We start from the raw sequence: 24,096 nt of genomic DNA, 5'->3' as shown, positions 1-24,096 counted from the left end.
TACTTTTTCAACACTTTAAGTCACATATCATTAAAATTCATGGTCACTTAACTAACTAACTAAATAAATAAATAAAGATGTTAAGATGGTTTCTACATTGATTAAAACATGGGTGATTAGTTGAACTCTGGTGCAAAGTTCAGTTCTCCTTCCTCCACAGAACACAAAACATTCTCCCAACACCACACACATTTAAAACCATCAACATTGTTTATACTTTTGTAAAAATTAAAATCAATTAACATTATTAATTTTATCAGCCTTTTTAGTATTGGTGTGGCATCACAGTCAACGTTTTGTGCAATCTGGTTTCTCCGACTAAGGTATATTGCCATCTTCGCTTGACCGAAGATAAAGTTGACCAGTTGGCACCTGAACCTTTGTTTCCTAACGTACTTAAAACCAAAAATAAAACACTGAACAGTAAAAACAACATGAATCAACCTTAAAATGCTCCATAAAAACGCAAACAGTGACTGTAACCACTGACCCAAAGTCATCTCCCCCTCACCCTGGCACTCCATGATGGGGCCTTCACACCCGTCGAGGCCAGGAGCAATGTTCAGCTGGGGAAAGGGTTCATCCTCTGCAGGACTAGCCTCTGTGTGATGATACTCCAGCAGCCTAACACGCTCCTCTGATGTCAGTGAAGATCTCCAGCAGTGTAGGAGCTGACTGACAACACACAAGGACCTCAGTCTCATGCCAGGTCCTCTGCCCTTGACAAGTCTGACCCTGTGATATTAACGAGCTCCCGGAGTGTCCCGGAGCTCCACACGCTACGCTCACTCTTCCCGCAATGCATGCGCAGAGAGAGAGAGAGAGGGAGAGAGAAAGATTTTGACCACATGGTTGCAAGAGTATCTTTGTGACACTGAAGGTCTCTCACTTGCTAAGCTTTAAGTAATACTGTACACTGATACTGTATCATTATAACCAGCACATAATATTATGCATTCTGTCCTCGTGCCTCTAAAACAGCTTTGAGCCATCAAAGTCCACAAAACTTCATAAGGAGGTGGAGTCTCCATGGATCAGATTTTTTTTGTCCACCAGATCCCACAGATGCTTGATCAAATTTATATCTGCTGAAATTGGAAGTCAAATCAACACTTTAAAACCTTGCCATGTTCCTCAAATCATTCCTGAACTGCAGAGTGTCAGGAGGGATCATCATGCTGAATGATAACTCTAACATTAGCAAACCAATGTTGTAATGATGGAGTGATCTTGGTCTGTAGCAGTGATTAGGTAGGTTGTACAAATCAAGTAACCTCCACATGATCCCCAGGATGTAAGGTTTCCCAGTAGAACATTACTCATAACCCTGCCTCTGCCCACTCATCTTCTTTCCAAAAATCATCAAGTTTTCATCTCTTAGAAGGTAGCTGCATCAGCGAGCCTTGAGCTACATGACCCTGTCACTGGTTCTGGACCTTGTTTTCACCTGTCCATCCTCAGCTACAGACATGACTGCTACCCCACTACTCAACTGGTATCCTTCACCATCACTCTCCCTATGCTACCTAAAACTAACTCTCACTCCCTCTCTCTGACATGCTGCAACCTCCACACTATCTCCCCATCTTCTGTAGCTTCTGTCACTCTTTCTTCTCTTACTGATCCTGAGTCCTTTTCCTCACTAAACTTGGACTCAGCCACACACAATTTCCTCTCCTCTTTTTCCGCAACCATCGACTTTCTCTGCCCTCTGTCCACTAAACCCAAGAAAACTTCTCGTTCTACTCCTTGGTTTTCAGATATGTTGCACAGCAATCGAAGATAGCTAAGATCATCTGAGAGGAAGTGGAAGAAATCACAACTTGACGCAGACCTTGACTCTTACCGTACACTCCTGGCCAAGTTCTTCTCAGATGTGACTTCTGCCAAGACTTTTCCTTCTACAAGGAAAAGCTTGAAGCTTTGGCTCAAGACCACTGGAATGCTCCACAACATCAGTCTTTTCTCTACTCAACCCCCCCACTCCACCTGCTTCACCCTCACTGACTGCAGAAGACTTTGCTTCTTTCGACCGTGAGAAGATAGAGGAAATCTGCAGGACCTTGACTTCTGCCTCGACTGCACCTACATCTCACAGTCAGGATTCCTCTACTCCTTCGTTGTCACATTTTTCAATCGTAGCAGCAGAATTTACAACTCATCCAGTCTTGCAATCCTACCATCTTCCAATTGAATCCACTCCCTTACACTTTGCTCCATCTTGCAAGACCTTCTGCCCTTCATCTTAAGTATCATCAAAGAATTCATAACAACTGGTCATGTATCAACTACCTTCAAGAGAGCAAGGGTTATTCCCATCCTAAAGAAACCTGCTCTGGATCCATCAGACATCAGTAACTAGAGACCGGTATCACTTTTCTCGTTTATTTCTAAAATTCTTGAACGCATTGTCTATAACCAACTGTCTGTCTATATCTCACAGAACAACCTCCAAGATCCCAACCAGTCTGAATTTAAAGCAGCTCATTCCACAAAGACAGCACTTTTGGATGTCTCTGAGAAACTAGATGTTGCTAGATCAGCCAAACTGTCCTTATCCTCCTTGCCCTTTCAGCAGCATTTGATACGGTCAACCACAAGATTCTCTTGTCTACCCTCAGGAGTCTTGCACAGAAGTCAATGCAAACTCTCCACTGGTGTCCCACAAGGCTCAGTACTTGGTCCTCTTCATTTCTCCCTGTATACTCACTCTCTGGGTAAGATTATTTCATCACTTGGGTTCTCTTACCACTGCTATGCTAATGATACACAACTTATCTTCTCTTTCCCACCCTCAGATACCACAGCTTCTGATCAGATCTCAGCATGTCTGGCAGAAATATTAGGTACTGCTACTAGGTACTTGGTTTGTCACTTGTCATTTCAACACTGGACTACTGAAATGCACTGCTGGCCGGCTACCTATGAATGCAATTCGTCCTCTGCAAATGATCCAAAATGCAACTACACGGCTTGTTTTCAACCTCCCTAAGTTCTCTCATACCACCCCTCCACTGGCTTCCAGTAGCCGCACGCATAAGATTCAAAACCCTGATGTTTGTCTATAAAACCCAAAATGGACCAACTCCCTCTTACCTCAAAGCCCTCATCACTCCTCACACTGCACCTTGCATCCTCAGATCTACAGCACTGCTCAACTGGTTCCAGCATCTCTCAGGGTAAGAGGCAAATATACTACAAAACTTTTATGTTCTGGCACCGAGGTGGTGGAATGAACTTCCCCTAGGGGTCCGGACAGCTGAATCACTGGCTATTTTCAAACGACAGTTGAAGACCTACTTATTCAGGAAACACTTCAACTAGCACTTCCTCCTTGAATGTTGTATGTATGTATGTATGTATGTATGTATGTATGTATGTATGTATATAAAAAATATAATAAAATCTTTGAACAGTGTTTTAGACTCATGGTATCTTATGTATGTAACTAATGAACCAGAGTTAATTTATTCTAACCCTAACCCTAACCCTAACACTTTTGTACATCACATTGGATAAGGGCATCTACCAAATGATGTAAATGTAAATGTAATGCATTTCAAGCTCAACCTGTGAGTGTCATGGGGGAAAAAACACATCTGAAGATTGGAGACCAGGAACCAGACTGATGCCAGGCAAAGCTCTGAGGACTCAATATAAAAAATATATCATATAAAATATAATAGAACATAACCTAACACAACACACTGTGCCATCACTCAGGAATAAACACAGCTGAGGAATTGAGGAAACTCCAAAATAGGTGAAGACAATCAAAACAGGAAATGAAGCAAACACGAGAGAAGACATTTTTTATCATTTACAGACTAAAAGTCAGGAGAGTTGATTAACTGTTGATTAAAGCTGCAGGATTTGTCAGGTACAAACACAAAGTCTCTCGCTTGTGGCTGAGGATTGTTAAAACTCTGTGTTCCACAATTTTGTGACTGAGGATCTGTTTCCTGTGCAGTGAGTGTGATCTCAACAGAGGTGACGTACGTGGTTGGAGGACTGGTGTTTGCCTGGATCGTGGAGGAGCGGGTGTGGGACTACGCCATCACTGTCTCACTGCTACACGTAGGGCTCACGGTCACTGGTATGGAGTGTCAAATGTAACACACACAAACCAAAATAATCAAAATAAGTGTTTATATCAGTCATCATCTGTATAATTTACAACACAACGCTGATGAGTTCTGGATTCTGATTGGTCCGAAGCTGTTGATTAGTTCACTAGTGCAGGAGAGAGAATATACTGGTCATATTCCATGAGCTGACAGTTTTATTACCTTTTTATTACCCTGACAGCTGCTATGATATGAAATTATTAAAGGTCAAAAGTCATACCTCTGTCATAGCAAAGTCATAGCTGTCTGGTAGATGTATGTCTTGACTCCAAGTAGTTAAAGAGCCTACTTTACCTCCCACCACCACCCTGTCTTTCATATTGTTTAACACCATCGTGTCTGGTTCCCGTAGACAGGTGATAAGTAATTAAAACAAGGACATATTTTTAAAAAAAAATACTATGGTCTACGAGCATAAATGGTGGAGCGACTGTTTAACTCAACACCAAATATACTGTATTGAAGCAAGAAATCTTTCAAAGGATGAGCTATCACTGTACGCAGCATAAATGGCTGCCCACTGCTCCGGGTGTGTGTTCACGGTGTGTGTGTGTTCACTGCTGTGTGTGTGTGTGTGTGTGTGTGTTCACTGCTGTGTGTGTGTGTGTGTTTACTGCTGTGTGTGTGCACTCTGGATGGGTTAAATGCAGAGAACGAATTCTGAGTATGGGTCACCGTACTTAGCCGTATGTCACTTCACTATTCAATATTCACTATTCTTGTATCAACAATGATTTCCGGTGACTTCATGTCTGCTAAAAAAGAGAAATACGAAGTGAGGTTTGATCCAATCAGCTGGCACGATCTACAACGCTACTTTAATCAAATCGATTATTTATTTTGGAAAAAAGCTGAAGTCGATGATGGAGTAAGAGTACAAATAAACTTTGATGAGGAGTGACTCCGCCTTCCCCTCCCTTCCACCTTCCCCTCCCTCCGCCTTCTTCCGTACCACCCACATCACGCCCCACTAAAAAAGTGTTTTAAAAACGACTGCATTTGTGTACGATGTATTGGCTGTTTGAACACAAGAGTGAAAGTGTCTCAGGAATTCTTACCTTACTTTTACAACTCACTCACAACCTTGGATAAAGATGATGATGAGACGCGTTCCAGTTCTAAAGACGAAGAAAATAAAGGTGAATCACTCGGAAATAGAAATTTGACCTTTCAGCATTCAAATTGTGATGAAACCGACGGCTGTCTTTCCACCGCCGCTTTAGCGGTCATCCGAGGTGTCATGGCTACGCTTTTGGACCGGATTATTTATGAAGATTTGAGAGATAACTGTCATGGATGTGCCATAGATCACCCGAGTCAACTGGAGATGATTATACATGCTTTTATCTCTTCACGTTTGGACTTTGTAATTCACTTTTTACCTGTCTTAACAAACGTGTTTTAAATCGTCTTCAGATTGTTCAGAATTCAGCAGCGAGGCTTTTAACTGGAACCAGCAGAAGATCTCACATCACACCAGTTTTATACTCTCTTCACTGGTTACCAATCAAATATAGAATTGATTTTAAAATTTTGGTCCTCACTTATAGAGCCCTTCATGGGAATGCTCCTGGGTACATCACTGACCTGTTGACCCCTTATGGCTCTTCGAGAGCATTGAGGTCATCAGGTCAAAATCTGCTTGTGGTCCCTAAAACCCATTTTAAAACTCGGGGGATCTTTCTTTTCAGTCTATGGCCCCCAGATTGTGGAACGCGTTGCCCCTGTCTCTGTGTGTGGCTGATTCTGCTGATTCCTTTAAAAAGCAACTGAAGACACTCTTATTTAGACAAGCTTTTAGCTGATTGGGCTTTTATGGTTTCATCTCTGTTGTAGTGTGTTTTTATTGTTTTATAATTGTAGTTTTATCATCTCTATAAATTTCTCTTTTACTTTGTAAAATTGTTTTATTGTAGCACTTTGTGATTCTATCTGTGAAAGGTGCTATATAAATAAACTTTACGTACTTACTTACTTACTCAACTCCAACACACTTGTTTGTTTGAGCCTGAAGCCTACTATCTGCACACGAATACCTTCAGATTGCTGAAAAAAATTGTTTAAACCTTGGATGAAATACACTCTGGCAAAGGCTCTGAAATTGTGTGGAATAAAACACACCCCATCCCTGGAAAAAATTCTAGGCATCGCTGAAGCTATCATATGCGACTGGCAGGATGAGCCTAGCATCAAAAGTGTTTTAAGTGAAGCTAAAGGCAAAACCATAGAAATTTGCAGCAACCAAGTGTATGAAGACGTTGTGGATTACTGGACCTTCCACTCAGCTCTGGAGCCACCCGAACCGTCTATTCTGTCTTCGAGAAAGCTCTGAAGTCCGAGTTCGCCTCTACTCTAATCCTCTTCCTTGTTATAAAGAATGTGTTTTATCCACTAGAAAAACTCATGAACATTGTATTATGTATCTTAACCCATATATCTGACGTGTGTGTGTGTTTTTTTTTGTTTGTTTGTTTTCTTTTTTTTTTAGAAACTGCTCAGAAAAGAATGTTGATAACTAAAATATTACACGGTTGATTTTTGATGCAGAAAAAAAAATTAATTAATAAAAATTGTAACACTAGTCACGTGATGTCTTTTTTAAAATAAAATCCTAAAACTATTTGTTGTTTTGATCATTGACATTCTGATACTTCAAAATGAATGAGCGACTGTTGAAGAATGTGTATTACACGCCATCTAACCCCGGCTCGTACGGAGGTGTTGAGAGTTTGCAAAGGGCTACAGTTGAGAAACTCGGACAAAGAGTTAATGATGACGAGATAAAAAACTGGTTAGCTGAGCAGGATGCATACACTCTTCATACCGGTGTCTACAAAGTTTAAAAGAAACAATGTTTTTGTGAAAAACATAGATGAACAATGGCAAGCTGATTTAGTCGACATGAGCAATTTGGCGGAAAGTAATGATGCAAAATTTTTGATAACGTGTATAGATATTTTATCTAAGTACGCTTGGGTGCGCGTGTTATGAAACAAGACCGGCGGTGAAGTGACTAAAGCTTTTGATTCCATTCTAAGGGAAGGTAGAGTCCCAAAAAGATTACAAACTGATCAAGAGAAATAATTTTTTAACAAAACTTTTCAAAACTTAATGAAAAAACACAACATTATACATTTTGCCACGGGCACCAGTCAGAAAGCTGCAGTATGTGAAAGGTTCAACCGAACACTAAAGACCAAGATGTGGAGATATTTTACAGCGTTTAATACGCGAAAATACACGGACAGGGTGCAGGAAATGGTTCATGCTTATAACCACAACCGTCATTCCAGCATCAAAATGAAATCTGCTGAGGTCACCGAAACCAATTCTTTCACAGTATTTAAAACTCTTTATGGGTTACAGTCGTTAAAACCCAAGAAAATAAAATTCAAGTTTAAAACCGGTGACATTGTTATAATAGCCCATTCGAAAGGACAGTTTGAAAAAGGATACGAGCAAAATTTTACAGATGAATATTTTTCAATTTCCGAGTGGATCCCTAGAGATCCCCCTGTATATAAATTAAGAGACTATGATGGTGAAAAAATTGAGGGAACGTTTTACGAATGGTGAAAAAATTGGGGGAATGTTTTACGAACCTGAGTTACAAAAAATCATAATAGGTAATGACAGATCGTTGAAAACAGAGAAAATCCTGTCTGAAAAGATTCAAAACCGGAAAAAGGTCTGTCTGGTGAAGTGGGTGGGCTGGCCTGAAAAAATTAATTTCTGGGTTCCTGCTGAAGATGTAGTAAACATCTTTAGTCTTTAGTTTTTAAAAAGACTCATCACAATCATACCGATTAACTATAATTGATAACCATGGACGAGTGTGGATTCTACGTGACTTCCGAGCAACGCGTCAAAGGACATTTACCCTAATAACAAAATATCTCAATATACAACTAAATTTGCCAAACCCATTGATTTGAAAGGAGATTGGGAAGTTTCACTTTCAGAAGTTCAATATGTTCAGAGTTGGAATACATTGTCAGAGGAAGACTCCGCGTGTTCCGTTGGTTGGAGGGAGGGTAAAGAAGTAAGCAGAGTATTATTTAAGATAAATCATGGATATTATAAAAGTATTGAAGATCTAGTTAAAGAAATCAATGAAGTAATAAAAATATCCAAACTCAGCATTACTATAGTTTATAACCCTGTGAAAAATAAAATGCCTATGGACGCCTCAAAACCATATTTCTTCAAAACCAGTGGAAAATTAGCATATATGCTCGGCATGACCCCGGATATAGCAATAACGCAGCTCGCCCCAGAAGCACCACACACCGCTGATATTCACGCCGGATTTTACACAATGTATGTATATACGGACATTATCGAGTACCAAAGAGTCGGTGACAGCTTTGCCCCGCTACTCAGATGGTACATATAACGGGTGAAAACAACCGAGTCATCAGTATTACTTACAATAAGCCATGATATGTGCCGCTCATCAAGAACCACATTACAGATATTTTAATCAAAGTCAAGTCGGATCAGAGCAAACACATACCTTTTACTTACAGGAAGTTTATAGCTAAACTACACTTCAGACCAGCTAAACTTTCCTTCTGCTTGTAAAAAAAAAATGATAGAGAGAGGCCGGGTTAACCCACAAACCTACATAGATTATTACGTCGCTCAAGCCGGAAATGGACTCCCAGGATTTCAAGGAGCCCACACCATGTATGGTTCGGGGTTAGGAGGATTATTCAGAGGCTTGTTTAGAATGGCAATTCCTTTCCTCAAAAAGGGATTTTCTATAGCCAAACCTCATTTAAAAACGGCAGCAAAAAGTGTTGTTGGTGATGTTATGAGCAGCATTATCAGTAAAACACAAAACCGGAATCAGGACGGTTCGGGTCTTACCTTGATTTCACGTGGAAAATCGAAAAGACCCCCAGGACAACGACACGTGATTCCTAATAAAAGACGTAGGGTAACTAAAACTAAGACCAGTGTTAAAAGGAACAAGACAAGAGTCAACAAGCGTCAACCTGTCTCTCAAAAAAGAAAGCTGTTGAACATTTTCTAAAATCATGGCTCTCTTACACGGACTATCCGCGGAGTGCACAAAGTCCGAATTGGATATTTTCACACTACCTTATACACAGACGAAAAGTACACCTATATCGAAATACAATAAAAACCCTTTTAATTTTAAACCCTACGATGCAGAGTTTGTAGCTTTGTACGTAGACGGTACTCAATATCCTGCAAAACCATTTCAACCCGATTTCCAATCCGATAATGCGGTTCGTGAATTCTATTCTTTAATTTTAGCATCATTCTTTAATTTAAGCAATTAAAAGATCAGGCATGGGTGATAAACAGAGAAGAGTATTCACGTGGTTATACTTTGTTTGCATTCAATCTGAATCCTAATAGTCTATGATAGTTTTGACAGCATTTTAGAAATAAACAACTGAAGAAACGTACTCGTAGATTACCAGTAACGTATGGATACCATAGAACTAACTGATGTTATGAGAAGCTGCCGCCGTCTAGAAAACATATTCCGAGGGGTTGTGGCTAGCGACGAATTACCTACAATCCCTCTGAGAAAATTCCCAGCCATGTACATTGTGAATACACATCCGAGACACATGCCGGGTGAGCACTGGCTAGCGTTATGTCTTAATAACGAGTTCTCCAGGGAGTTTTTTGACTCCTACACGCTCTTTCCTGATTCTATTCAATACTTTTTGAGTAAGAACTGCCGTGAAATAAAATATAACTCCAGCATTGTGTATATTTTCTGTGTCACAGAGCTAAAGGTTATAAGTTTGGTAGTATTATGTCTATGTATAGCAAGGATTTAAATAGAAATGACAAAGCAGTTGTGTCTTTTGTGAAAAAAATGTATCCTAGAGTAAATAAAAAACACTCGTTTAGTTGTGTGCAATGTGAAAACATTTCATTCACCTGTGTAGTGTATTATTTAACCATGAAGTTTCACAAGAAAATTCTTACTGTATAAATATTTTATTGAAATAAAAAAAGTAACAATACAATGGAGCAAACGTAATTGTCATAAGTCATTTTCAAAAATCATGCCAATCACTACGAATAAGAACAGGGGGTGGGGAATCATAGTCTCTGCTTTTAGTTGGCGAAGGCGTGAGGCTTCGAGTGGGGCAGGGGTCATTAGATCTTTTGATGTCAGATATTTTGCGTGGTACAGCGCCGTTAGGTATTGTTGAAAAGGGTATATTTAGTCTAGCTACAGTATGCAGCAATTCTGTCCATCCTAACGGTCTCCGATCCTCTGAAACCTTATGAGTTGCCATGAGATTTTTAAGCAGATCCACCATGTGAGATCCTTTGATCGTGTTCCCGTTAAACATAAATTCACCCTCGTCATTCCACGAAGCAGCTTCGACTGATTTTAAAAGTTTTTCCATAATGTACGAGGCATTTCTTTTACACCTTTCTGAAACGTTAGCAAGCACCTCATGGGTGATCTAATCACTGCAGGGTTGTGAAACTTCAGTCGCAGTTGCTTCTGTTTTGCTTTCTGCCATTTTTGGTAGGGTCAGAGTCAGTTGAGCTGATTCCTGATCACCCAGTTTAACCAAGTTTAAAAACTTTTGCAGGACTGATGTGTAGAGTTTTGCCTTCTCGTATTCATTCAGGTTTTCAACGGTGTTTCTTAAACTCTCTTTTTCTGTCGCGGTATTTCTAAGCTTGTCAAGTTGATGTTGAGGGACTAAATACATTTTCTCAGCTGTCTCCATGTTAACTGTTACGGGATGCTATCAAGCTGCTTATAAACGGGACAGCAAAGCTGAGTAGTGGTAAAATAAAACCTCCAGTTTGACTTTCCTTTTCTCTTCTATAGTTGCTCTTTTATCCGCAAAAAGTTTTATCCATTTTTTTCTGCTTTTTTGTACTGCTTCGCTGTTAGAGGAATGGTAACTCTGAGCACGTTTAAAGCTAATTCACATATGCTAAGAATGAGTTCTGTAGGTGCGTCGCGCAATATAACTTTTCTTTTCCGGGGTGGAGCCTCGTGTAACGCTTTCAACAACGGAAGTGTTTTTTTCAACCGTATAGACATTGTTTTCAGTAAAACTTTTTCTTCTTCTTCTGCTTCGGAACATACACAACTGATTTTTCTTGCGGTAACAAACCTGATCGGAGTCTGAAGTCTTCTGGAGTATTTGATTTTAGGTCAACAAATAAATAACCGTACAGTCTGGTGGTGGGTCTTGAAAACATTCTAAAAAATATTTCCTGTTACCCGGATACATTTGTTGAGATAGCACACTGATCTGTAATTTATCTCTAGGGTTTTTAAAAAGAACCATGTAATTGGTGTTCAAATTGATTGTTCTACTAGACTTGCCTTGAAAAAACAAATTCTGAACCAGATATATGACACTCAGATTTCTGTGATGCGTGTATTTAGTAAAAGCTTTTTCCACCTCCTCGTTTTTACTCGCAGATTCCATCAAGTCATCTATTATCACCAAATTTGTTTTGCTGGGAGGAAACAGTTCGTCATCACACAAAGAATCAGGGATTCCTTGAATAAAATTGATGTTTATTTTGTTCATCAAATGATCATACAAAGGTTGCCAACATGAATAAATCCATACAATATTTTCAGGAAGTTTGGACAATACCTCTTTACAATTTTCCAGCAGCATTTTGATAAAATAAGATTTCCCACTATTACTAGGTCCACATACAATACATGAAAAGGGCAGTTGCAGCCTGGTGTAGTCACATTCATATTTTTCCTTGACAAGTGCTCACAACTGTACGGCTACAACAATCAAATGAACAACATACAGACATTCATACATACATATATACAAAAAAGGGAAAAAAAAATTTGGTTTCAATACCCGTAAAGGAGAGTTGTGAAATCAGGAAATAACACACGTTTATCATACACAACCCTGAACCTTTTTACTTGCGTCTGGTTTCTCAAATGAAACCCCTTTTTATCTCGAGTGATTTGATTGTGAGATGTTATAAATTGACAGGGTTTATCAGGTAATTTCACTTGATCGATCACGAGATCTGTCAATGATTTCAAATTGATAACTTTGGAATTGTTGTAATTTTGAGTAAATCCCTTAGCTTTCATTGTCGTTTTTCCTTTTTTAGTATTGTAACCGTAGGTTTTAGGACCTGCACTTACAAACTCTACTATTTAATCACCGTCGTCTAGTTCACTGGTAAGACCCCCAAATAATTGACCAAAGGTGGCATCCAATCCCTTTCTTTACTTTTAAAAATGACGCTGTCGGTGTCGGTGTACAAACAACGGCGGTTCAAACGATCCATCCGTGTGGTGAAAATACCTATGAACACATTAGCATTCCCCGGTTTAACCATCCTATCGTCCACATAACGCCACTGCACAAGAGCAACCTCATCAGACAAAAAAGAGAAGTGACTAATGTTGTACATACCTGAGAATATGAAGTTTAAAAATTCTGCAGGATCTCTGATCAGAGTTGTGTTTGATCTGTCCGGTCTTTGGCACATCTTGCCCCACAATGAATTCAACGCTAGTTTAGCCACAGACCGTTTGGCAGGATTTACGTTAAAGTTATTTTCTTGCAATTCAATTCCCTCATTACACTTGTAATTTTTAATGTATTCACGTTTTGTGGATTCATCGACTACCCAGGATGGATACCCTGAACTTTCCTGCTTTGTCTTGAGAAACATTTTAATGTGGTCTGTAAACAGGTTTTTCGATCTTTCAGGAAAATGCCAGACTTCAAACAGTTTTAATATTTGGTAACCTTTCTCGACGGCTTTTGCTAAGTCGACGGAGGCCCACGTACCCATTAGAGCTCGTGCCTGGTCTGAATGATCACAATGTTTTAGTTGTTGCTCGCTGCATGTTCTGCACAGAGGGAAAATGAGTTTGTTATTTACACGGTATGGAAGAACTGGGGACCACAGACCTCTAGGCGGTAATACTTTTGCTCGAACTATTCCGAAATAATTATCCAGAGGTTCAAAGTCACGAAAAATGACTGTGGGGTGACCGATAAGATATGTTTTCGACTTGTTTACATACGGATAAAGTGACGTGAAATCGTAATAATCTATTCTCTCACCGGGTTGTGCTACATAGTGTAAATGCAAAGCGTTTGTTCGACCGCCATAAAGGGCATATCGAGGGATTAAAGTCAAACTCTGGGAAAGTCAAACTCTTTTAGAAAGTTTATCACTCTCATGTTGTTTTCTTTCATTTCACACCACTCGTGCTCCCAGAGTGTTGTGACATGCAAATTGTGTGTGTCTTGCAAATACTTTATCTTTTCCAATGGCTTAACCCTGACATCACCAAAGCTAATTTTGCGGTTAAGAGGATGCGGTGCTGATGAGGGAAAGCACTTTTCACAGCCGTGATAAAAACAACCGAGAAACTCAAAAGCCTTACGCGTCTGACCCACTTCACAATATCCGTCAAAGAAATATGAACCGAACCCGACTTCACCTTTGTTCAGAGCATGTTGAATAGGTAGGTTATGTGTGGCGGAAATGTATTCGAGCCACTGAATGGCAGGTGTTGAGTAAGATTTCTGCCTGTTGATGTAATTATCGAGAGGTGGAATGGCGAGAAAGTTTTTTTCGAGAAACATTGTTCTAAATATCTTAAGACAAACGGAAGCAATCATAATACAATTAAAAGGATCCACCATTGTACTTTTTTGAATTTCATTTCTGAAAGCTATACAACCTTCAAAATGTCTACGTCATTTACACAGTATTCAGTCATCTCTTTCTTGAAATCAAAAACTTTGTCAGACACCGTCGCATACCAATTGAAAAAATCCTCCCTGTCTTTAGACATCATGTTATCCACACCATAAAACCGAGGTTCGGGGTACGGTCCAACATAGTTTTGATTTTCTAACGTGTTCCAGAAATGAGGAAAATAACCTTTCCTTTTTTCTGAGAACCCCATAGCCTTAGGAAGATTGCTAAGCTTCATGGGTAAGAAAGACAGGCTATCGATGTATTTCTGGTTGAAATCGGTATCGATGAAACACATTGTCTTTCCGCCTTGTGCAATAATCTTGGGCGTGATTCCTTCTTTCACTAAATGGTTTAGCAAAAGGTATGAATCAAACCCTCTAGCATTATGCGTGATAAAGGTATAACCTCTGAATCTCCCATGGCGGAAATGTCTAAAAAACGCTGCGATGCATGTGTCACCTGAAAACACCCATGTCTGACCATGGTAATTAATACAGCATAAGAAATTAGCTATATGAGTACCCATTTCCTGTCTAGTTTCAAAATCATAAAAGATGTATCTCCTATTAGACTTTTCCCTCTTTAAAGGCTGTATAAAACACCTGTGTTCACAATCTGTATCAAGTTTTTCACCACAGAACTGACACAAACTCTCAGGGCACACGTGACGTTTAAGACCAAATGGGTTGCGGTACACCCTATTACACTTGCTGCAGTAGAAACCTCTATTGCACTGAGAAAATTCACCTCCTTCTGACTGGCGCAACGCTTTGTGACTATCGAAACAATATTTTGATCTACACAACCTCATACAATCCAGGCATTTTGTTATGTTTTGAGGGTGTTTGTAGCAGTCTACATCACAACAAACGTTACAACTATATACACAACGATGGATCCGCATATCCTTAAACCCCGAGTGACAGAAATGACAGACGTAACTACATCCCAAAAATCCAGTGATGTTTTTAACACTGTAATAGTGGTCGTCATGCAAAAACAAGTACAACGTTTTTCATGGGGGATCTTGCTGGTTTGAAAGAAAGGGAATCCTGCTTTATCGCTAGTTTTGTACACAATTACAATTTTACACTGTAAATGTGCCTCAAATTTACACACATCAGCAAAGGTGACAGGTGTGTTTTCAGTTAAACCTACATCGTATTGGAGCTGTTTAGCAATTTTTTCATTTTGAAAATCGCTTTTATCACGATTTAAAAACTGTGTAACTCATAATGCAAAGCACATGTTGTCTTTATTGTAAAAAATATACAAGTGTCGCATCTTCTTCGCAACTTCTGAATTGAATATTGTAGCAACTTCTGAATTGAATATTGTAGCAACTTTCCGTCTACAACCTATACCACCGCGAGGTGGTCGAACTATCTGTACTACCAGTTCAAGCAAATTATCCGTAAATATGTCACGATTACTTTGAATGGTATTTTCGAGCATGGTCAAAAAAAGACTGTAAATCGATGGCTCCATTGACTAGTTGAATGTGAGATGACACATTGAGTGTAACACCTCTAATTTCAACGGTGACATAATCCTTAGGTGAAATCATTTAATTCGCAACTTCTACCACGCTGTTTAAAATCTCTAAAAAAAATTTCAACAAAACTGTTGACGTTAGCGATAGAAGAAAAATTCACTCTTCTTATGATCTCTGTGTTATTGAAGTTGTCACGATTAATTATCCTAATATTACTATCTACACCATGGCCTATTTGATTGTTTTCAACACTATGTGGCGGCGCGTTGTCAGCGTCATCTAAGGGTACATTTTCAACACTATGTGGCGGCACGTTGTCAGCGTCATCTAAGGGTACATTTTCAACACTATGTGGCGGCACGTTGTCAGCGTCATCTAAGGGTACATTTTCAACACTATGTGGCGGCACGTTGTCAGCGTCATCTAAGGGTACATTTTCAACACTATGTGGCGGCACGTTGTCAGCGTCATCTAAGGGTACATTTTCAACACTATGTGGCGGCACGTTGTCAGCGTCATCTAAGGGTACATTTTCAACACTATGTGGCGGCGCATTGTCAACGTGATCTAAGGGTACATTTTCAACACTATGTGGCGGCGCGTTGTCAACGTGATCTAAGGGTACATTTTCAACACTATGTGGCGGCGCGTTGTCAACATGATCTAAGGGTACTTTTTCGACACTAGGTGGCGCCGCGTTTACTGATGTATCATTTACCATTTCAGGGATGTAATTATGATCAATTTCGGGATTTTGCAGAACATTAACAGGTTGGTTGATTAAGTTAATGATATTGTCATTTAACGAAATAAGACTTTGATTAAGACCGTGAAGCAAATCTTGTTGAGATGCAGGTTCTTGATGTTGACAGGTTACCAGAGGTGTTGCATTAACGACACTTTGTTCGTTAGATAAGTTAAAACTATCGTTCAATTGGTTTACAGCTTTTATCAAAAAGGGATTTAACTGCACAGGTTGATATTGATCATTTAAACTATTCTGCAACGTTAACAGACTCTGATTTAATTCTAAGAACACGTCATGATGAGGCAACTGTGTTTGTGTCGATGTTAAACTATCGGTCAACCCCGGATTAGGGCTCTGAATATCATGTCTAAGTGTTGACCTTAAACCATCATTCAACTCATTGATTGCATCGGTTAAAAAGGGGTTCAGGGTTGTGTACGGGTCACAATGTAACAGACTTGAAAAAGTTGAAGTTTCACCAAAGCAGAGATCATGTGACGATGTAGGGTCATTTTCAATTCTAATTTTTTTAGGTTCTGAAGAGGGAGAATTACTCGAACGCTTCTGAGCCATTTCTAAAATAACAATGTCTTAACAATTCTTTACTCACCATAACACACCAATTTAAGGATTCCAGAGTATTACCCAAGGATTGAACATACTCACTGTCAGACGTGTTTTGAAGTGCGATGCATACTTGATCAAAGTTTTCAGTTATTCTATCCCTTAGCTGAAAAAAATCCTGAAGAGCGTCGAATGTTGATGTTGATGCAATGTTGAAATTTTCTTGTCCTTCAAAGTCACCTTCGGTTACGTTAGCACCGACATCTCCAATGTTGAAATTTTCTTGTCCTTCAAAGTCACCTCCGGTTACGTTAGCACCGACATCTCCAATGTTGAAATTTTCTTCAGCGGTTTGAAAGACATCTAAATAGAATACAGATTACAGAAAATGTGTGGAGGATTGTTTTACACTCTTAAGGGTTGTTTGAAAAGAGAATGCTAATGACCTTACCCAAAACATTTGAACCATCGTAGTCAGCATAGTCAGACGTTGTACCGGTGTCTTCTGAATATGTCACACATACAAAATAATGAATAATTAAATAATTAAAATATCATATAAGGTTAATGAAAGATTTACAACATTCATATTTTCATGGTGTAACTTAGGCGTAGTTTGTAAAACTGGTCTGAGCTGTGGGGTTGCTACTGCTACTTTTGGATAGATTCCGGATGTTCCACCGTTCTTAGGCCTAGCACGGACGTTGTAGGAGGCTCGTCATCGGAAATAATCTCAAAACAACTGTCTAAAAATGAATAAACAATGAATTAAATAAATAAATATAACATTTAGCTTATAATGTAATATATGATAAAACAATCGACTGAAAAAATACAGATCTAAGAGTCAGAATGAAATTACCCTGGAAGGGTCACGTTTGTTTGATACGTTTTCACAGACAATTGTGTCAGATAGGCTGGTATTGTTCTGTAATTAAAACAGACTTTACGTATAAACCCAACTAAAACTAGTTATAATAAGTCACTCTTCTAAATATTGAAAATCTCATATATGGTAATATCAAACGATAAGCATTCTAATACTTATAAATTTACAATAAAGTTAATAATAAGCTCTTACCAATCGAAAAGGCCATGCTCTCAATGTTTAGAAGGAGATCGTAGATGTTCTGTTGCGGCATTTCCAAAGACGTGAAGTCATAGCCAAATTTTCGGAAAATTCTCACTTTTTACCTACACGTGGGTGGGCGTGTCCGATCAGGGGGCGTGTGCGGGTTTTTGCTCATGCGCGTTTGTTCAGGTGCATGTGTGCATGTGTGACATTATAGATAGCACCCACGTGGGTGGACGTGTCCGCTCAGGGGCGTGTGCTCCTTTTCTTCTCACTTGCGTTTGCTCAGGGGGGCATGTGCTCCTTTTTTCTTCTCACGAGCGTTTGTTCAGGTGCGCATGTGTGACCTTATAGATAGCACCCCCATTGACTAACGATCAGACTGAGAGACATTCCTAACACAGTGGAGGTGTCATAATCTTGATTTGAAAACCATCCGGTCTAAGGGGAGGGGTAACCATATCGCAAAACACCCCCGGATCAAACACGAGTTTTAAGTACGTATCTCTATCTAGTAAATCAAACATATGGACTTGTTTAACAACACTACTTTCCTCTGAGGGGTCATAAATCCCCATTTAAAAAAACAAGAACAAAACATATGTCCTTGTTTTACAACACTGCTTCCTCTGATGGTGGGGGTAAAAAAAAACCCATTTTAAAAAACATATATCCTTGTTTTACAACACTGCTTCCTCTGAGGGGGTCATAAAACCCCATTTTTTTAAAAACATATGTCCTTGTTTTAAATGCTTATCACCTGTCTACGGGAACCAGACACGATGGTGTTAAAATAATATGAAAGACAGGGTGGTGGTGGGAGGTAAAGTAGGCTCTTTAACTACTTGGAGTAAAGACATACATCTACCAGACCAGAGGTATGACTTTTGACCTTTAATAATTTCATATCACTAATGACAGCTGTCAGAACAGCTGTCATAGCAGCTGTCAGGGTAATAAAAAGGTAATAAAACTGTCAGCTGATGGAATATGACCAGTATATTCTCTCTTGCAGGGATTGTTCACATTTTTGTCTTTATAAAACGTATCTTATTATTATATATTATTACACTGTAACTTTAAATAGATAAAAACTAAGCTATTGGTCAGGTGTGGTCTAGTCTGTAGGCAGTGATATATGATGGGAAATGGGGTTCAAGGTTTGTGTAGATCTGATGTAATGAGTATTTTCTTCTAAAACCATATCCTTGAGTTTTATTCTGTAAATATCATCCAGGTCTCCATGTAACAGTAACTTACTGACTCACATTGGAGATGGTGGTGGAGACTCAGTGCTCTGACCCCTCTCACACGTATGGATGTAAATCAGTGGAGTTTTGTGTCTCGTTGTGTTTCAGTCATGGCCGATTTCCCCTCCACAGAACACTGGTGGATCTCTCAGGGTGAGTCCTGACTCTGTTACTGACCCCTGTTCCTGTTCCAGTTGAGTAAACATCTGAATCATTCATCCATCATGTTCACATTGATTTTAGAGTCTAATCTGTTCTCTAACTGGTTTATTTCCAGGTTCAGGATTAGTGATGATGATCTTCGGTGGTCAGATTCTCTCGTATCATCTGTATTGGAAGAATTTTTTGCATCCTGCAGACCTCCAAAACTTCTGAGTGAAATCTCTTAACAGTTTGAACTGTGTGTTATTTGTGTCAATAGTTTATAAATGTAAATATACCATGAAATGAAGACAAGATTTAAAGAAAGTCCTACAGAAGCTTCTTTATTTGGAGTTCATCAGAATCATATCATTGGTGCAGATGTATGAATGATCTTTGTACATAAGAGTGAATGTGATTGGTTTATTCTGAACACAGACACACCCCTTAAACCTACAAACCTCACTTCTGGATTAAAATAAAAATGATTACCATGTTACAAAGAATGAATATTCTGTGTTTGTGTTACATTTCACAAGTGTTTTGTTTCTCAGGAACGACCTCTTTAATGACACTATAATGAGTAATCCTGCTGAAATGAAACACTTTGTCTATAAGATCATTAATGATTCAATTTGTACTTGTTACTGACCATAAAACACCAGATACATGTTATTGTGGATCACACAACTTCACTTTTGACAGAAGACCAAGTGTAAACCCAGCGTATAGAGGCTGAGTGAATGTGGTGTGGACTCTGTGGAGGAGCTTCATGGTGTGAGAGACACTGTAGAAGGACAGAGTTCCTGCACTGTGATCCACATACACTCCTATTCTGGGGGATGATGGACCACTGAGAGCAGTCTTAATGTTGTTGTGATAGAAAGTGAGAGAAGAAGAAGAAAAACATTCCAGACTCCAGGACTGTTTGTTGCGTCCAAACCAGCACTCAATATCACCTCTTTTCCTCCTGATGTCTTTATATGCGACTGATATGGACACACCATAATCACCGCTCCACTCCACCTCCCAGTAACAGCGTCCACACACACTCTCCTTACACAACACCTGCCACCAGGAGTCAAATCTCTCTGGATGATCAGAGTACTGCTGTTTTGTCTTGCTGACCATCACCACTCTGTTCTCCTCAGACAGAATGAGTTTACGATGTGTCGTGTTGGGATCCAGAGTCAGAGAACAGAAATCTAAAATAAAAGAGAAAAACAAACTGAACAATGAGAACATGTTGGGTTTAATTCACAGAATACTGTATATTCATGTGAAGTGTGTGTGTATGTGTGTGTGTGTGTGTGTGTGTGTGTGTGTGTGTGTGTGTGTGTGTGTGTGTGTGTGTGTTATACATTTCAGAAACTCTTCTCTGTTCTGTGGTGAAATGATCTGAACTGCTGCAGCTGTGGAGAGAAAAATGGAAATGAAGATCATCAGGTTGTGTAAAAGATGGAAACAGATGAAAGTGATGACGTCAGTTTATTCATTTAAAATCAGTATTTTACTTCAAAGTGTCAGGTGAGTAAACTGGAGCAGAAAATTAAGCAGGAGCATCGCTAAAAAATAAAACTTCAAAGAGCAAGTAAAGACGTCCATCATTGTGTTTCTCCAGCAGGAGCAGCTCCTCTTACCATGTGGAGGGATTTTGTTGAATTCCTCCTCACAGAATTCCTCCAGTCTCTTCTTCAGATCTGAGAGAGAATTCTTCACTCCATCAAATGACAGATGTTGAGGGACACTGATGCTGGACGTGTCAAAATCTGTTCTGTTTAATAGAGAAGACTGTGGTCCAGAAGCTAAAGCCTACAGAGAAGAAATGAGATGAAAGACACACTTGTGATGTCAGACAGGGACATTTATTGCTGCTTTAATGAGAGGTGTTTTAGAGAGTGTGAGGAACAGCTGACTCTGTAGATCAGACAGTGTATGTTACCTGGAGGAAATGGATGTGATCGTGTGTGTGTATAAGCTTCTCCATCTCAGTGACTCTCCTCTGAAGATCATCAATCTCCTGCTCCAGTTGCTCCAGGAGTCGTTCAGTTCGACTCAGTTCAGCCTTCTCCTGAGCTCTGATCATCTCCGTCACCTCCGAGCGCTTTTTCTCCATGGAGCTGATCAGCTCAGTAAAGATGATCTCATTGTCCTCCACTGCTGTCTGTGCACTGAGCTGTTAGGAGACACACAACACATGAAGGTCCATTTAAAGCTCATCTCTCATTCTCTCTCTTACTGGGACTCTAAATGTCTCCATGTTGTCCATGTTGTGTGTGTTTCTAGGAGCAGCTCTGTCTCTGCTCACTGCTCACCTTTATAGTGTTCACAGTCTGTTTCAGCTCCTGCACCTTCTTCTGCTTCTCCTGGAGTCTCTGCTGGAATTTCATCTGCTCCTTCTTTAAATCACTCTGAGGACACAACAGTTTTTACTTATAAATCTTGGTGAAGTTCATTCATTTACTTTATTAGTTCTTACAGCAGAATGTCTAATCACCCGGCAGCACAGTGTTGACGAATTCTGTTTGGTTACTACATTTTGTTGCAATCTAGAAATAACCTCCATGATGTTTATGGTGAAAGACAAAAAGAGTAAATTCTGATCCTGGAGGCCAAACAGATTACTAAAGCTACTGCTTTCAGTTTAATACAAATCCATTTGTTCTGTAGATTTTATCTGTGTGTCTGTATGGAATGTTCACTAACAGCTCTGACTGCATTGTGATCATGACTGTGCAGAAACATAATTCTCTGTTAATCAGAATACATTCAGTTTAATAAACTTTTACAGAATCATTCTGATTAATACATGAATTGAAATAAAAGTCATATTTTCTCACCTGTTTCTCAGCTCTTCCTGCTGCAACTGGTACAGCGTCATGGCCTTTATGTTTATTCAACAGGCACAAAGCACAAATACATCTCTGATCAGTACGACAAAAGATCTTCAGAACTTCATTGTGTTCAGAGCAGATCTTCTCTTGTAGATTTCCAGAGGCTTCCATTAATGTGTGTTTTTTCAAAGCAGGACTTTGAAGATGAGGTTTAAGATGAGTTTCACAAAATGAAGCCACACACATCAGACAGGACTTGATGGCGTTGTATTTCCTCCCTGTGCAGAAATCACACTCCACATCTCCAGGTCCAGCGTAACAGTGAGCAGGAGAAGCAGCTTGGACTTCAGTCTTCTTCAGTTTCTCTACCACTTCAGCCAGCATGTTGTTTCTGCGTAGAACAGGCCTTGGTGTGAAAGTGTCTCTGCACTGAGGACAGCTGTAGACGTCCTTCTGATCCTCCTGATCCCAGTGCCCATTAATACACACCTTACAGAAACTGTGACCACAGGAGAGAGTCACCGGATCCTTCAGGAGATCCAGACACACTGAACAGATGAACTGATCCTGATCTACTGAAATACTCGCCTCTGCCATTTTCCTGATCTCACAGAGAGGGAGAGAAAGAAAGAGTCTCCCAGAGCTTTTATTTTCTGTGAAATAAGGGAGAGAGACTTCCTGGTCTTGGGTGGGAGAGACAAAAGGGGTGGAGAGAGAGAGAGAGAGAGAGAGAGAGAGAAAGAGAGAGAGAGAGAGAGAGAGAGAGAGAGAGAGAGAGAGAGAGAGAATTTTTTTTTACTTTTTCAACACTTTATTTACACAAGTCACATATTAAAATTCATGGTGACTTAAATAAACAAACAAACAAACAAACAAATAAATTAATTAATATGTTAAGATGGTTTCTACATTGATTAAAACATGGGTGATTAGTTGAACTCTGGTGTAAAGTTCAGTTCTCCTTCCTCCACAGAACACAAACATTCTCCCAACACCACACACATTTAAAACCATCAACATTGTTTATACTTTTGTAAAAATTAAAATCAATTAAAATTCTTGATTTTATCAGCCTTTTTAGTATCGGTGTGGCATCACAGTCAACGTTTTGTGCAATCTGGTTTCTCCGACTCAGGTATATTGCCATCTTCGCTTGACCGACTGATAAAGTTGACCAGTTGGCACCTGAACCTTTGTTTCCTAACGTACTTAAAACCAAAAATAAAACACTGAATAGTAAAAACAATATAAATCAACCTTAAAATGCTCCATAAACACGCAAACAGTGACTATAACCACTGACCCAAAGACCCCCTCACCCTGGCACTCCAGGAGGGTGCCTTCACACCGGTTGAGGCCAGGAGCGATGTTCAGCTGGGGAAAGGGTTCATCCTCTGCAGGACTAGCCTCTGTGTGATGATACTCCAGCAGCCTAACACGCTCCTCTGATGTCAGTGAAGATCACTAGTGGTGTAGGAGCTGACTGACAACACACAAGGACCTCATACGTCTCATACACGCTGCCAGGTCCTCTGCCCTCGAAAAGTCTGACCCTGTGATATTCACGAGCTCCCGGAGTGTCACAATGCCCGAGGAGACTAGAGTTCTGGAAAGTGCAGGGACGGTCACACTGGAGATGTCCAGTCGTCCGCCGTACACCAGAGGCTCATCCAGCAACCAGTGTAATGTTTTTTACTCTAAAAAGTTTGTGGTCAATAAAAGCACCTTCTTTTCTGAAAAGCTTCACGTCATGAACAAACTGCTTGCGGTCAGTGAAAAGCTCTTCAATAGGAAAATTTTTTTGCCACTTAGTGGTTCTTAAAAACTCCTTAATATCTTCAGCACTATAAACAACATTCAACAGTTCCTCCTGAGACTCTTGGTTACACACTGAATCAGACATGCCATCTTCACTGTCTGATTCAACTTCGTCTACCCTTAACTCCTTTTTTGCCTGTTTTTTCCTTGTCAATTACCTCATTTCTTTCGTTTTGTCGGTACTTTGAACAGGGGCTCATCTTCCATCTCCACATCTCCCCCACCACCTTGCACTGGTGTAGAGACCGGTGTCTCCAGGCAACAACTCTGCACACCTGTGCCTGCCTATGCCAGCACAGGCAGCTCTAGCAC

General features: G+C 39.8%; 2 protein-coding genes across 2 annotated transcripts; one reads left to right on the top strand and one right to left on the bottom strand.

Annotated features, from left to right (window-relative positions):
• The first annotated feature begins 525 nt into the window (after nucleotides 1-525).
• Nucleotides 526-19,366, top strand: LOC125145403 (transmembrane protein 244-like). Its single transcript, XM_047817968.1, has 4 exons — nucleotides 526-577; nucleotides 3,971-4,096; nucleotides 19,100-19,144; nucleotides 19,269-19,366. Exons 1-4 carry the CDS (start codon nucleotides 526-528, stop codon nucleotides 19,364-19,366), a joined length of 321 nt encoding a protein of 106 aa, XP_047673924.1.
• An 83-nt stretch (nucleotides 19,367-19,449) lies between these two features.
• On the bottom strand, nucleotides 19,450-22,593 carry LOC113658592 (tripartite motif-containing protein 16-like). The gene is made up of 6 exons (XM_047818436.1): nucleotides 21,973-22,593; nucleotides 21,448-21,543; nucleotides 21,075-21,308; nucleotides 20,773-20,944; nucleotides 20,494-20,544; nucleotides 19,450-20,337 (listed from the first exon to the last, which is right to left on the bottom strand). Exons 1-6 carry the CDS (start codon nucleotides 22,561-22,563, stop codon nucleotides 19,805-19,807), a joined length of 1,677 nt encoding a protein of 558 aa, XP_047674392.1. The 5' UTR covers nucleotides 22,564-22,593; the 3' UTR covers nucleotides 19,450-19,804.
• Between the last annotated feature and the right edge of the window lie 1,503 nt (nucleotides 22,594-24,096).

Source organism: Tachysurus fulvidraco, chromosome 9, assembly GCF_022655615.1.
Source record: "Tachysurus fulvidraco isolate hzauxx_2018 chromosome 9, HZAU_PFXX_2.0, whole genome shotgun sequence".
Classification (NCBI taxonomy): Eukaryota; Metazoa; Chordata; class Actinopteri; order Siluriformes; family Bagridae; genus Tachysurus; species Tachysurus fulvidraco.
Note: the sequence above shows the minus strand (reverse complement) of the source record. Positions and strands in the feature narration are given on the sequence as shown.